Here is a 14,861-nt window from a genome sequence, read left to right on the forward strand (position 1 = left end):
CTGCGCCATTCGTCTTGCAGCCATTTACAAGCCAGACCTAAAAGGGACAGCAACGCCACGATCCTGAATGAGACGCATCATCCAACAATAACATGTCTGTGTGGTTTGGGCCACATCTGTCACACAGAGGGGCTGGAAACTTTAAGTGTTGCTGAAAATAATAGAATCCCATGACCTGTTTCATTAACAGTGAGTTTACATTGTAATCTTCATTTTATAAACAATTGCAAAGTCTGACAAACATTGTCAAAATCAGACCATTTTTGACTTTAAAACAAAAACTGGGCTCCCAAAAAAGAAAGAAAAATTACAATTAATAACGCTGCATTCAAGGCTTACATACTCCATCACCATTTACAAATCAGCGACTGCCTTTCACTTTCACAAGAAACCCTATGTTTTTATTGCCATCAAATGTTGAATGTGTTTCATTTTCTCTCACTATTTATATTTCTTGTTATCTTGCATTATCATCATTTTCATGGTGTTAGTATAAATATTGTCAATACTGATATTTTTCGTACAATGATAAAACATCATCTCATACTTTGATTCAATAATTGACGTGTACAGTACGTGTCTTATTCAGTACCACGTTAAGGTGATGAATAATAATAAATTGTATAACTTTACCTCTGTGTGGTCTAACGTTTCTTGGAAGAAGACAGACCAGTCAGAGACAGAGAAGTTTACCATGTTTAGAGCCCTCACTTACTTGATCCTTCTTCAGTAACCATCCCCAGACCTTCAGCTTTATTTTGTCTTTCAAATGCATTTAAGTCCAGGACACTAAAAAAGATAACATACACGTTTTTAGTAATCATACATTTGATTTCTATCAGTATTTTATTACACTTCCATTAAGGTAGTGGATTCAGAAGAGACAGTTCAAAATATAATGGGTAAAGAAAAGGTTGGTAATATTCTGACTTATATAATATATTTCAAAAACACTGCACTCGACCCTTCCCATAAATTAACTAATGGTATACTTAAAATGTTCAGACATTTTGGCACAGGATTTGCTTCACTCAACACGTTTATTTACGTAACGGTTAGTCGTTAGTAGCTTCATTACCTGCAAGACATCATGAGTCCAGACAAACTTTTGAAAAAGCCAACATCTCTTTTCTCCTTCAGGTAGTCCAGCATTTTCTGCATCAAGATAAAAGCACATGAAATAGTAGCCTGATGCTGTTAACCAGACACATTTGACATGCTGTTATCACGTACCTGCTGCACCAGTATGTTTCCCCCGTTGAGGACTGAGATGCCAAGTTTGAGGGTGAAAGTCACCATAGCACCGAGTCGACCTGATGACCACAAATCATACATCATACAGTGGGGATACTGACGTTTGCAGTAACAGGAAGGCAGGCAGGTTAGAGTCTCTTCCTACCTTTGCTGGCACTGATCATCTGGAGCACCATCTCCGCAGCGCCTCGGTCGTGTAGGCGGGCTTGCTGGTAAAGCATCTTTTGCTTCTCCATTTCCTTTTCCTGTACGAAATGATGATACAGTAAGCACCACTTTGGAATATGGTTGAGTATAAAGAGTATTCCCGAGAAGTCAACAGCACCTCAAATGTTTTCTCTTTTCCTTCCTCCTCTTCTTCTTCTTCACCTTCATCACAACTCTGAAAGAGAAAGCAGAGTGTCAGATCTGTGAACAACAACAGCAGCAATATTTTAGTAAAAGCAATTTTCAAGATAAGTACCTTTGCCATCATATCTGCATATGCAATATATAAGGGATCCTCTTCCAAAGAACTAAAGGAGTAAGAAACAAAATCAGATGATAATAATAATAAGCAAGAATCAGCAGTTATTTTTCTTATATTTATGCCAAGCAGCAAAGCTACAGAAGAATACTGAAAAACTGCTCATGCTTATGTTTGAGTATAAAATACATGGCAATGATTTAGCTTAATGAAGCTTGGAATTAGTTCAAATGTAGGCCAAAGCTATTATGAAGCACAGATGGAGCAAAGCGCATTGGTGCCAGTTGGCCAAGTGTGTGACAGCGAGTGTGTATTCACCTGCACTCAGTCAGAGCGTTGTGGCTGAAATGCAGGATGAGCTGGTGAAGAGGGTCTGGCTGCTTTCTGACCTCCTCCTCTTCCTCCTCCTCCAGTTTGGGCTGCGTTTTCTGGACAAACCCATGCTGGTAAATACTGGAGCTCAGGCACGTGGCCTTAATATCAAGAGTCCAATATACTTCTTATGAACAGTGGTCACAGCAACAGGGCTACTTCACGAGACACCACTTACCTTCAAAGAATCAGAAAAAAGACAGTAATAGGAAACATTGACAGCATGCAAGAGGTTAACCACAAGCACAAGCATGGACACAATGACAGGAGCATCCACACACACTTACATGCAGCTGATTATGTTAAGCAGTGTGGGAAAAGGAGTTAAGCATGACTCCCCATAAGCCCTTTTCTGGCTGACTGGATCAAAAATCTGTTAACTGTCACACCCTTAACTTCGTATGTGGTGCCCTGTGGCTTTCAATTTAAATAATGTTAAACAGATTAGATGTGTAAAAGCATATATTCAATATATTACGGAAAGGGCTCAGTAGGGTATGTTCCAGCGCTGGGTTCATGATAAAATACTGAATTCATTAAACCCTATTTTTGTAACGCCTTTAAGCATTTTTAAATAAATCTGTGAAACTGTAAGCTAACATGGGCCACAAAGTGTGGAGTTATTCTTGAACTTCTGCTTTTTCTATGCATGACGGTAATGTCCACATTTAAGAAACAGACCACATCTTTCAGAAATGACGCTGGTAAGATGAAGCATCGAGGCGAGATCGCTTCTTACCGATGTCGGATGGCACACGGTGGTCAGAATACAACGGCTGGCTCTGACATCAGCGCTGATGTCATGCTCGCCAACAATGGAGGTCTGGTTGTAAAACAGTGTATGAATGACTGAGTGCAACACGGTGGTACGAGGGGGAATCGGGGTATTCTTAGTGATGGCACAAGTATAAAAGTGTAGAGACCACGCTCAGCACATGAGGAGGCACTGGGGGGGGGGGGACACATGTACTTACTGCCAAATCCTGCACTAGCTTCTCCTCAAAAGAGTACTCTTCTGTTTCTATCCATATTCTCTGATAGGCCAGGAGGAAGAGGTTAATAGAGCGATGCCTGAGGAAGGGTGAGAGGAGATTAGCCCGGGTTAGATAGGAGCAGAGCGGAGGAGGGAAGGAGACCCTTCAGGAGAGGTTGATGCTGGTTAGTTTAGGGGACTGGCACATCCACCTGGTCACCTGAGGAAACTCGTGTAGGACTGCAACAATGCAATGCAACACGTTTTTTCATTAGTGATTAACTGTTTGGACTATAACATAAAAAAAAAGTGCAAAATCCAAAGTGATATCTTTAAATGTCTTGTTTTGTTAGTTCGAAACCCAAAGATAGTCAGTTGAATGTGACATAAAACCAAAAAAAATAAGAAAATCCTCATTTTTGAGAGGGTGAAAATTGCCTTTTTCTGAAAATGTCTTAATTAACAATAAGATGAATTGACTATTGATATTCATTTTGGTCATTTGACTAATCAATACGTCGACTAACAGTTGAAGCTCCACTTCATGTGTTCATTGATACACAAATGTGATGCTCTCCGCCAGACTGTTATTCAAAATGTATTTATCTTCTCATTAGCAGGAAGCAATTGCCCTTTTTGTCTGGAGTAATGAGTTGATCTGAACTTTGATAATATGGTGTACCCATTTATCAGTGACAGCTGAAGGAATAGTTTGACATTTAAGGGTTGGATCTACATTCATATTTAGCGTACAGACACAAGCGTGCGTGTAATCTTATCTAACTCTTGGCAAGAAAGCAATTACGGATATCTCCCAACATGTCAAACGTTTCCTTGCTTTATAGTACAGATATGGATCTTCTGAATAAAGAATTGCAAAAAAATGATATGGACCAGTGAAAAAACCAGCGGGAATATTTATGGAGCTACATTGTAGCTTGAGGAAAGCAAAGGGTAGTTGAGGAAGGTGCGGGTGGGGTACAGAGGCAACATTGGATCAGCACTACGTTACCGTCAACGTGGAGAGCAGACTGTCATAGTCTGTGTTCCCATAAATTATGTCCAGCCAAATATGTCGGAAGGCTTTCAGGAAGTAATTATTATTTTTGTGCCTGAAGGGATGAGGTACAATAGAGTGTGACATTGAGCAGAGAATAAAAGCTGAATAGAGAGAGACAAAAGAAGAAAAGATGAATCTGAATGCTTGAAACTCCGGGAGACAGAAGCTTCACAAATTTATTAGCCCAAACAAATACAATCAACTGAGCCAGCATTGTCTAATAATTATAAGTTATGCCGTGTCATATTTCACTGTCAACAACTCTGAATAAATGAGTCATGCTGTCAGGCGGGCGGGTGGCAGCACATATTGAAGATGGCCACCCCCAGGTTGGGCCTCGTAATTGTTTTCCTCCCAACTGTAGCTCTCTGCCTGACTTTCTGTGATTGAGTTACTGAGCAGCAGGGCATGAAATTGCCAGTGTCCCTTTTTTTCTACTCCTTGATAACAGCTGCGGGCTAGACATTTGTCCTACAAACTGAGGGAGGGAGGCTGTTCATTAATGCAGGGTCAGAACCCAAGAAGCGACAGAAATGCTAAAGAAGAAGAAAGAGTGGTGATCGTCTACTACTAGCAACACAAGGAGCTACTTTTCATGTGGAGTGTCATGATGGATTTACGATTATAAGATATGGTTTAACATGGTTTAAGGATAAAAACAGTGTAGCAAAGATACCAGATAAGTGTGATGTAAGTAGTCGTACCTTGGCAGATTATAAAGTGGAGCCATGCGGAAGCAGGCGACGACCGCTCGCTTTCTCTGCTTTGACAACAGCTTTTGCCACACACACTTCTTGGATCTCAATGGCTGCTCCACCTGATGGGAGTAGAAGAAGTCCGTTTTAAGATTACAAGGTTAATAAAGACTGGAATGGCTTCTACACTAGGAAAACTAATCTGTCATAACTGAGAATCCCATTTACATGTAGCCCAGTCTTCTAGTGTTTCCTGTAGGGAGTTCCTAATTAGGAGAGTGCTATTTAAGAAATTAAAGGGATTCATGTATAATGTTGTGGTACAGATTATTTATTATCCCGCTTGTATTTTTGATGAATGCAGCTTATTTTCCCCTCCATATATTTCAAGCCTGTGCTGTAAACATTCCTAATTAAGGAGAGTTTATTTAGTCTCTGTACTGTTTGACTCTGATGAATGATGTTAGTCTTCGTATTAACTGTGTAGCCTTAAATCTGTGTACTCCAGTAAACTATTGACCTATATTCTAAAGTCTCTCCTGTTACTGCAATGTGTGTTTTGTCACCCATGTTAAACCAAGTAAAAAGCACTGAGTGAAACACAGATTCAAGCTTTTTGTTGTGGTTGTAACTATGAAAATGCACAAGAAAGATCTAAGATTTAATGTTTTTAGATCTCACAATATGTTACAGTGAAATATAGTCTGAGCTTTTTATGAAGTGCTATAATGAATACAGGGGTGAGTGTGGGGGTAAATCATCCTATGCAGATATACCGGACTGAGTAGTGTAATGTACAGCTCATAACATATTTGGGTGTGTAGGTGTGTTTAATCCGGACCTGCTCCAGGTTGAAGACAGCAGCAGAGATCCTCTGGATGCGGTCCACCACCCTGTCAGGGTCTGGGGGTCCGTCGCTTCTCATCGCTACGTCCTTGTACAGGTTTAGCTGCCACCTCACTGCGGGGTCCTCTGACTGCGAGTGGGTTGCAAAAAAAGGAAGTGATATACAATACATGCAGTTTTTTTTAAAGGAAAAATAACCACAGAGTCATGGTATGGATTTTCTCACTCTTTCTCGAAGGTGCAGGTTCTGCCGGATATGATCTTTGACCTCTTCGTCTGTGTCTCTCTATTACACAATAACAGGAAGAGTGATAAATAGGGATACATTTAACGTAAGAAGTGTTCTTGATTTATCTCATAAAGCTATGTTCAATGTGTGGCCATGGTCACATAGAAGTTGTCTCACCAGCAGGTAGCGAGTCTTGGCCAATGAGATGAGCTCCTGGTCTCCTGGGGTACACATGTTGAGGCCGATCGGCAGCATCTTCTTCAGAGCGGCCACAATCAGCGAGGTCTGGATGGAGTAGAACTCACCACGCCTTTTCTTGTGTTTCCTCTCTTGATCTTGTCCTCCAGACTGACAAATGACAGCTATTAACCTCAAATAACACAAAGTGGTGAATAGTAGCGGCTAAATACGCTGGTGTTTTTTGGTAATTAATACTATTTTCCAATTTTTGCCAAGATTAATGTTGCACTCAAGCACTTGCTTTTAAAATGTTCACAGATAACTTAACAGTATTGTATTTGATCTTGTTTCACAGTGGGAGCACTCACATTGCATTAACTGTTTTTTTCAGACCTGGCAAAAACATAACTGTGACCAGACTGAATCTGTGCCACTGAAGCAATAAGAAGTTTCACACCTCAGCTAAAAAGCAGAACTAAGACTCAATTCTGTAAGAACTGCAAGATGCTACTAGGGAGGGTGATTGCATTTTTGAGCCAAATTGAAGAAGCTGGCTCGTGGTAAACATTAATTTACATATAAATACAGATACAGTACACTGACACACACACACGCACATTGCCTAATTACACACCAACTACAACATAGAATAAACAGCACGAGGTTACTATATACACACCAGGGTACCACAATCCATCAACTGCAAACACACCAGCGATCATATGATTTGCCGGGCTTCATTACTCCGGAGGAGACGTGTTCCGCCCATGAACCAATGAGGGATGAGCAAACTTACCATGTAACACATGGTGATGAATGGCGGTCACAAATAATCAGTTGACGTACGAGAAATATTTAACTACACTATATTGACTAAATAGCACAGCGGCACAAGCTATTGGCTTTTCTGCTTAGCGATCGAGCATATAAGCCAATAAGCTGGCAGGTTGACAGCACATGCACTGCATCACTCTACCTTCTCCTTAAAGGACTGTTTGAGATAGAGAGAGGGACAGGAAGAGAGAGGCAGATAGAATAAAAAAGGATGAGAGGGCAATTAATGGAGGCACACAGTCCTCACATGGACGTGCACTGCAATGAAAACCATTTGTTTGTCTTCAAACTGATAAAACAGGCAGACAAGAAATGATGCTCTAAAAATGAAGAAAAGGGAGTGCAAGTTTCTGTAATATTAGTTTCTGTTAGTTTAAGTACTGTTGAAAAGCATGCATGCAGAAATACACACACACACACACACACACACACACACACACACACACACACACACACACACACACACACACACACACACACACACACACACACACACACACCACACACACACACACACACACACACACACACACACACACACACACACACACACACACACACACACACACACACACACACACACACACACACACACACACACATCAAAGTCAATGTTTTGTCACGTGTAGATCCTCAGAGATTGCTTTGAGCATTTTACATGTTAACATACCAGCACATGTACACAAAAGAGGTTGTGTTTACATGGCTGAGATGAAATGTTAACATGTATCTTGCTCAGTTTAGTAATCCTGCTTATTTATGGATCTTTCGAGCTTTCTCACACACATTCAATGGGTCAAAGCGGTGCCATAACACCCAAATAAAAGGGTTTGAATCGCCTGCCAGAACAAAGATATTAAGCTGACAGTGTAGAGAGGAAATGAGCAGTAGCAAAAAATACCTTAGACATCTTGGTTTTATTATCTCCCGTTAAGAAGGAAAGGTTGTTGATTTCATTCTGAACCACAAAGTTCTGCTCTTCTCTTTTGAAATTCTGGAGAAAAAACAATGCCAAAGAAAGATTATTGTTCTAATTAATAAAGGATGTCTCCTTTTTTGTAGCTTACCATTTTTGGAGACAAGAAAACTTACGTGTGACTTGCACCAGAGGATAAATATCTCAGCGACCATTCTGAAGAGCTCATTGGAGTCAGCGTCTGGCTCCTTCAGCCACCTCGACCTGCGGTGAACAACAGAGATTAATACATCCGCCTTCTTTTTTCTGCAAACACTAACATCTTGAAATGACTCCATCAGCCACTTCTCAGTGAGCGAACCTGTTGTTGTCCACATAGCGGATGAGCATGGGGTAGAAGGCGTACAGGTCCCTGCAGAGTACGGCAAACTCGTCCAGGATGAGCAGCTCGGCCTCCTGGGTGTCTCCCTTACTGTCCGCCTTCAGCAGCTCCTCCTCAGACACCACCTTCACCGTCTTCTTCTTCAGCTTCTCCAGAGTAGGCAGGAAGTGGCTCTTCAGCAGGTCGGCACGGGCCTTGCTGATGATGGGTTGCACGTACACTGAATGGTGGAATAGAGAGAACATGTTGCTTTAATACAGTTTATTTTTGTTATTTTCATTCAATTTCAAAGGTATAGTGTAGTAATGAAAACTTGGGTGACAGGTTCCTCAACAATGCAATATTAATAATACGACACACAACAAATACGAGAAAAGAAGAACAATACATATAGTGCAAGCTCAGGAGATTATCAGTCTTGTGGGATAAAACTGGCTCTGAGTCTGGTCGTTTTAGATGCTGCGGTACCGCTTGCCAGACGGCAGCGGACAGAACAGTTTGTTGCTGGGGTGATGGGGGACTTAATAATTCTGTTGGCTTTCTTCCTGAGACGCTGGGAGATGAGGTCCTCCAGAGGTTAAGTTTTCTTTTTAATTTTTAGGAAAATTAGATACTATTTTAGTAGAATTTATTTACTTTTTGCCAGTTTAATTTACATAAATAATGCCCAATGTTAACATTTTCCAACATTAGCATTTCAACCATGAAAGCTTTTACAATGTTCTGTTGTAAACTAAATGATTTAGCTCTTATGCCCATTTGTTTAAGAAAACAAACAAATAAAAACAAGGTCGTTTGTTTGTAGGTCCTATGGTTCTGGTATTCCTGTGAGATGGTACAACATCAACACCGTTGGAAACAGAAAAGCAGCTCTTCCCACCTGCAATCCTCTTCATCCAGGAGGCCTCGTCGATGCCCAGGTTGTTGTTGAGGATCTTGAGGATGTTGCCCAGAATGAGGCTGAGGTTTTCTGAGGTGACGGTGGTGCAGCAGACGCTCCCCCCGCTGGCCGGCTGGTTCTCAGGCCCCCTCTCCCACCAGTAGGACAGATAGTTACACAACATGGGCAGCACCACCTCGATGACGTGGGGCATCTCCGTGTAGCGCGCCCCAGATTCAGCCATATCGTTGATGTCCTTCATCAGACCGTCCAGCCGCGGCATCCCGGGACACATCTCCGCCACCGAGTCCTGTATGCCTAGGACTAAAAACATACAACCATGTTTACATTGTCAAATTGTTTATTTCTCATTATTTATGTTATGAAAAGAGATATTTATCAAACTTAAATTAAGCACTGTTGATACGAACACAGCACTGATATAATATTTCATACTGTAGATAGAACTTCATCTCAAAAAGTGGTTATAAAAGAAAGACATGATCCTTGCTTATTATAACAGCTATTTCTTTAGCCACTTTGGTCCACCGCTAGTAAGGAAGTTGTATATTTTAGAATATTTTGTTTACTCACTGGATCGTTCTCTAGCACTCTTGGTATTGAAGACGGAGCAGGGGTTGTATGCGTTGAGCACCGGCTCCAGGAAGGCAACAGGCAAAGCCCCGGCCAGGGTGGCCAGACACTGACCGAGAGCTGGCAGCTGTCTGAGGGACACAGAGAGGAGAGGGGTTTGCGATGTTGAATACATTTTCTCACTCAGGTTTTAATTACTCGACACAGTGTATAAGATGTATAATGACATATGAGGGCCATTGTTTGGTAGAATGTAAAGAATTAAGGAGCAAGAAAGGAGCTCTAATTTGTACACAAAATGAACTCATTAGTGAGTAAGTCCAACAGAGTAGAACATGGCAATTCCAGATGCTTTTAGGTGATTCTGGGATTCTGGAGTGTTTATTTTCTTCCTAAATAAGCTTGCAAAGTAAGCTCGATTTGATTAATTTATCCACTGCAGCCAGCATCAATTTTCCCTTATTATTTTTATATTTAGTTGTGCCATGTTTGTAAACTTTTATCAAAGATTTACCACTTCAATATCAGGGAATATCCAACTTAGTTATTGGAAATTCTGATCTCTTCTCACTGCATTACCCCTTCCCCTGATTCGGTAATATATATATTTTTATAGAAGATACCTTTCTACATAGATGTTTTTCCCAGTTCCTAGTGCATAGAGACTGGTCAGGATTCGATAGCAGGAAACTTGTACATCATCCACTGGAGAAAAAAAAGGAAGAAGTCTGTTAATAAGCGAATTCATGTTTAGGGAACTTCGCTGTACATATCTGAATTAAGCGACAGATATATTCCATGGTGTCAGGATGTTAGAAGCATGCAAGCACTGCTTTAAAATAAACTTAACATTGACACTCGCACAAAATGTTTGATCATCCCTCTCATGTAGGCACTCACAAAGCAGGTCGACTCCAAAGTGGTGTTGAGTGATGTGTTCAAACAGAGCGGTTAAAATGGGGAGCAGAGCCACGGTGGTGTAGTTGATATTCTGCGACACCCCTTTCATCTGGGAGCGAGAGTGAGTGAACTTTCCCAGCTTCAGGTTCTCGAACGTCTTCTCGAGATCCTCTGCAGCATTCTCAAAGAACGTCCTCAGCCCCAGCCTCACCTGCTCCGAGCCCGACTTCATCACCGTCCTGTTGGAGTGAAAGGCTGAGTGATAAATGGCCGCAACCAAATGAGCTGATATGCTAGGGTGGGGCAATAATAAACCACAGGATACCCCTTGGTATGCAAAGGACAACAACCACAGTGGGACGCGGTCACATTATGCAATTACTTCACTCTCATACTGTGAAGGTGTTAAACATGAAATATGAGACATGTGACAATCAACCCTCAGCCTTAACACTAAAATATCCATGATTTATTCTATGAATTATTAGAGGAATATTCAAATCCAAGGTGAGTTTGCCAATTCTGAAGACGTACTGTTACACTCTGAGAAAGCACAATGCATTAATATGATTAGACCGTCCGTTGTTGGTATTTCACACTTCATAACATTGCTAAAAAAATGAATGACACTTTGTAAAGCCTTGATGTGTTTCACTAGGAAGGAGAAATGAAAGGCAATCTATGGGCATCAGCTGTGGCTCCTCAGCACAAACAAGACACAATATTGCATTGCCCATTTATTCTCATTATGTGTGAGCTGCATTAACAAACAGTGCATTGTCTCTAAAGAGCACTATGAGCCTCGGGCAACATGTGCCATATGACATTTGTTTTGCTTATTTAAATGCCAGAGGACGCTCTTTGTTAATGCCAGAGGACGCTCTTTGTTAATGCCAGCGCCTCCCATAAGAAAAATGTTTATGATAAATATGCTATAAGGGTCAACTGGGGTTAGATTCACAAGCATTGCATCATTAACATTAAAAAACTATTAATTGGTTGCTTAAATTATTGTTTGAACCCAGTTATCTATTTATAACAATTACAATATTTCATAAAAGCCCTCAAAGGTGCCAGGTCCCCTGTGAGTCTTGATGCTGCTGTACTATTTGAACTCACCTGGTGTCCAGAGTGTGTGCCAGGATGTGAAGACAGCTGACAATGGTAGTAGAGTCGCTCCCTAAAAGACAACACAAAATACTTGAATATGACGTAACTATACACACACTGTCATCCAACAGCCCTCAATCAAAGGCTAGGGTTCAGTTAAATATGGTAAAGGAAGTGAAACAATATCTAATTACCTCCTCAGATAGATTTAGGATATATGTAATGGATTCAGTGGTTTGTCCTTTAAGTTGCTGTTGTTCATATTTAACAGTTAAACAAGCCAGTTGTCGGTAAGATAACATTTGAAGCTACTACTAGCAGCTAATTAGCTTAGCATAGCTGGAGCAACACCTACCCTGGCTGCCTTTCTGTATGACAATCGGCCTACTAGCATCTTTAAGGCTTACTAATTAAAGTGTTATATGTTGTTTGTTTAATAAATAATTAATCAAAACTGTATTAGGAATGAATGTTTTAGTATTTGGTGTTTTTTCATTTACCAAATTCTCTTTCTGGTTATCTGTGAACTCAATACTTAATTTGTGGCCACTGTTATTAAATAAAACCATTCTGTTCATGAGAACTGAAAATAGGTCCACGAGGATCAAATAAGACATTATACAATGACAAGCACTCACTTTTACAAACACACACACCCTCACACACATACCAACCCAGTCTCACGGCATTTCGTGTTATAGTCACAAAATTAATTTAATCTATTGATTCGTGTTCACCAACACGATTTTCGCATTTTTTTCATGTCACACAGAACGATTTTAAAAGCAATGTATTTCTATTGGTAGTATGTTTCGTGCCTGCACCACGTCTTTTTGTCCAGTCGGGTCTTGGAATACCAGAAGCTGTGTGGTTCATAAAAACATTTTCTTACTCAATATCTTACCCTAAGCCTAACCCTTTTATTTTAAATAGTATAATGTCTGAGTTTTTTTGGCGTCCCCGAGGAAAAGAAATGGGGCTCAGAGCCTCAGAATACTGAAATCTGTATTTTTTTTAATCTCTTTGTCCTTCTAATTTGTTATTATTTACATTGCTTTTAAAATCGTTCTGTGTGACACGAAAAAAATGGGGAAATCGTGTTGGTGAACAAGAATCAATAGATTAATTTCGTGACTATAACACAAAATGCCGTGAGACTGTGTTGCACATACACACACACACACACACACACACACACACACACACACACAGCTGACCAGTCGGTAGGAATCAGCTTACCAAAGAGAGAAATCCTATGTCTGACAAGAGCTGCCAGTTTACAAAACAGGCTGGAGGTGGATAGAGAAAGGAAGGAAGTCAGACAGTTAGAATGAGTTTATTTAGTTAAAGAGAAGATTAGTAATTAAGATTATAGAAAGATTTTAAGTTTAGAAAGGTAACAAGTTAAAGTCATGCAATATTGTTCTAGGTAAATCTAGTACCTGGTGACCATCTCCTTCTCCTTGTTGGAGGCGTAACCGCTGCTGCTCAGGTTCTTACTCGGGGAGGAGAGGAAGTAGAGCGAGTGGTTCTTGAAGTATTGGTCGATGAGGGGGAGGAGAACCTGAAGGAGGACAAAGATAATGACAAGATCACATTGGGTTTATTGCATTTTATTTATACGATTTACTATAGATGCAGCTTTATTTATTTTGCATACTCACTTTGGCGAAAAACTTGATTTCTTGTTCATGAGGCGATCTGTCTGTTTTGCCACTTGCGGCCATGGACTCTGGATTGAAAGAATACAAACACACATTACAATGTAACCAATAAGATTAATTGAATTCTCTTTTAATAAGCCCTATGTAATATTAGCATACCCAGGTGAGCGATGAACTCCTGAGCGGAGTCGACATACTTGAGCAGCTTCTTGAGGAACTTGTAAGCAAACCTCTTCTCCATGGAGGAGGAGTCCTGATCTAAGTCCTTCAAACCCCTGCAACACATTAAGATATTAGCCATAAATCAACACTTTAAAAACATTAGATTCAAATTACCCCTGACTGTGTTTACAATCAACTGGAGAAGTTATTTAAGACAAACATCCTGGGATGCCTCACCGTGTGATGCTGTATCCATTGATCTGCAGGAAGCGGAAAAGGTCCAGGGCCTTCTCTCGATCACGGGCCTTCTCTTTGGCTGTCAGTGTGTCGTAGGGCACCAACATAGGGTGTGTCCCCCCGCCTGAAACCACACACAACACAGGGTGATGTGAGACTTGATGAGCCGCAGCCCATCTACACTGTAAAGGCAGAAGGTGACTAAAAAGTAGATGTACCACTTAACTTACTTCCATTATTCTTGTATTTTTTTCATTGCCAAATATGTTTCAGTGTTTACCCTACAATCCTTTTCCAGCCCCACACCACTGTGATAGGGCAAATGTATGTGGTGACTTCACACATCTGTGATAACAGTAGCACAGTTGAGTAACTTTAATTCAAATTGCGAAATACATTTGAACCATTAAATATAACGTCAGTAAGCTACCATTATTAAATTGGTAGTGACACACTAAATGCTAATGAATTTGCAGGCTTGTGTTTTAAGCAAAATAAAAATCTCCTTAAATTGAATTGGAAATTGTCTAATATTGCCATGTAGTATTTGTGTGGCCTTTTAAATGCTACATGGCAAATCAGCGAAATCATATGTTAACTGAGGAGGCAATTTGCCCTTGTGTGCCCTGAATAATTCACACACCAGTCATCATTTTTGTTTGAATAAAAATAAAATCCTTTCATTTGCTTCTGGTATTCTTCAACACGGTTTTGGAAAGATAAAATAAAATGAGCAACAGGCATAGCACTCTAAAAGTGATACATTTTCTTTTGACACTTGTGCTGTACCATGGATTTAATTGATGTCAATGTGAGGGGAAACACTGACTTTGCTAAACCTATTTATTCAAGACTGGTTATGGAGATATGTGCATAAGCTCACAGGCATAGATTAACACTGCAAGAGGCAAGTGGTACCTTCCACCCACACAGGTATACTGTCTCTTCCTCCGTGTCTTGTCTATGACTGATTTCATAAGAAAATCACCTCTGCTTCCAAGGTCACTCTTTTTCTTCTTGGCCCAGATGTTATGGTAATTTTCAGCCAACACCTCCACCATCCCCTTGGGCCAAAGACAAGAGAGACAAATCAGTACATCTCACTAA

The 14,861-nt window shown here is 40.5% G+C and overlaps 1 protein-coding gene across 1 annotated transcript in view; it reads right to left on the reverse strand.

Annotated features, from left to right (window-relative positions):
• Positions 1–14,861, reverse strand: part of LOC117477020 (ryanodine receptor 3-like) — a 111,977-nt gene that overhangs the window by 15,631 nt on the left and 81,485 nt on the right. The window contains exons 57-83 of the mRNA XM_034123726.1: positions 14,743–14,818; positions 13,755–13,878; positions 13,515–13,630; positions 13,356–13,423; positions 13,134–13,255; positions 12,931–12,980; positions 11,701–11,761; positions 10,582–10,820; positions 10,305–10,386; positions 9,682–9,812; positions 9,088–9,411; positions 8,187–8,427; positions 8,002–8,089; positions 7,811–7,903; positions 7,052–7,066; positions 6,073–6,243; positions 5,893–5,952; positions 5,662–5,796; positions 4,830–4,942; positions 4,078–4,177; positions 2,039–2,148; positions 1,718–1,769; positions 1,580–1,636; positions 1,400–1,499; positions 1,234–1,313; positions 1,079–1,155; positions 716–789 (exon numbers count right to left, since the gene is read on the reverse strand). Of these exons, the coding sequence (XP_033979617.1) occupies positions 716–789; positions 1,079–1,155; positions 1,234–1,313; positions 1,400–1,499; positions 1,580–1,636; positions 1,718–1,769; positions 2,039–2,148; positions 4,078–4,177; positions 4,830–4,942; positions 5,662–5,796; positions 5,893–5,952; positions 6,073–6,243; positions 7,052–7,066; positions 7,811–7,903; positions 8,002–8,089; positions 8,187–8,427; positions 9,088–9,411; positions 9,682–9,812; positions 10,305–10,386; positions 10,582–10,820; positions 11,701–11,761; positions 12,931–12,980; positions 13,134–13,255; positions 13,356–13,423; positions 13,515–13,630; positions 13,755–13,878; positions 14,743–14,818 (2,959 nt within the window). The remainder of the gene's footprint in view (positions 1–715; positions 790–1,078; positions 1,156–1,233; positions 1,314–1,399; positions 1,500–1,579; positions 1,637–1,717; positions 1,770–2,038; positions 2,149–4,077; positions 4,178–4,829; positions 4,943–5,661; positions 5,797–5,892; positions 5,953–6,072; positions 6,244–7,051; positions 7,067–7,810; positions 7,904–8,001; positions 8,090–8,186; positions 8,428–9,087; positions 9,412–9,681; positions 9,813–10,304; positions 10,387–10,581; positions 10,821–11,700; positions 11,762–12,930; positions 12,981–13,133; positions 13,256–13,355; positions 13,424–13,514; positions 13,631–13,754; positions 13,879–14,742; positions 14,819–14,861) is intronic.

This window comes from Trematomus bernacchii, unplaced genomic scaffold, assembly GCF_902827165.1.
Source record: "Trematomus bernacchii unplaced genomic scaffold, fTreBer1.1, whole genome shotgun sequence".
NCBI lineage: Eukaryota > Metazoa > Chordata > Actinopteri > Perciformes > Nototheniidae > Trematomus > Trematomus bernacchii.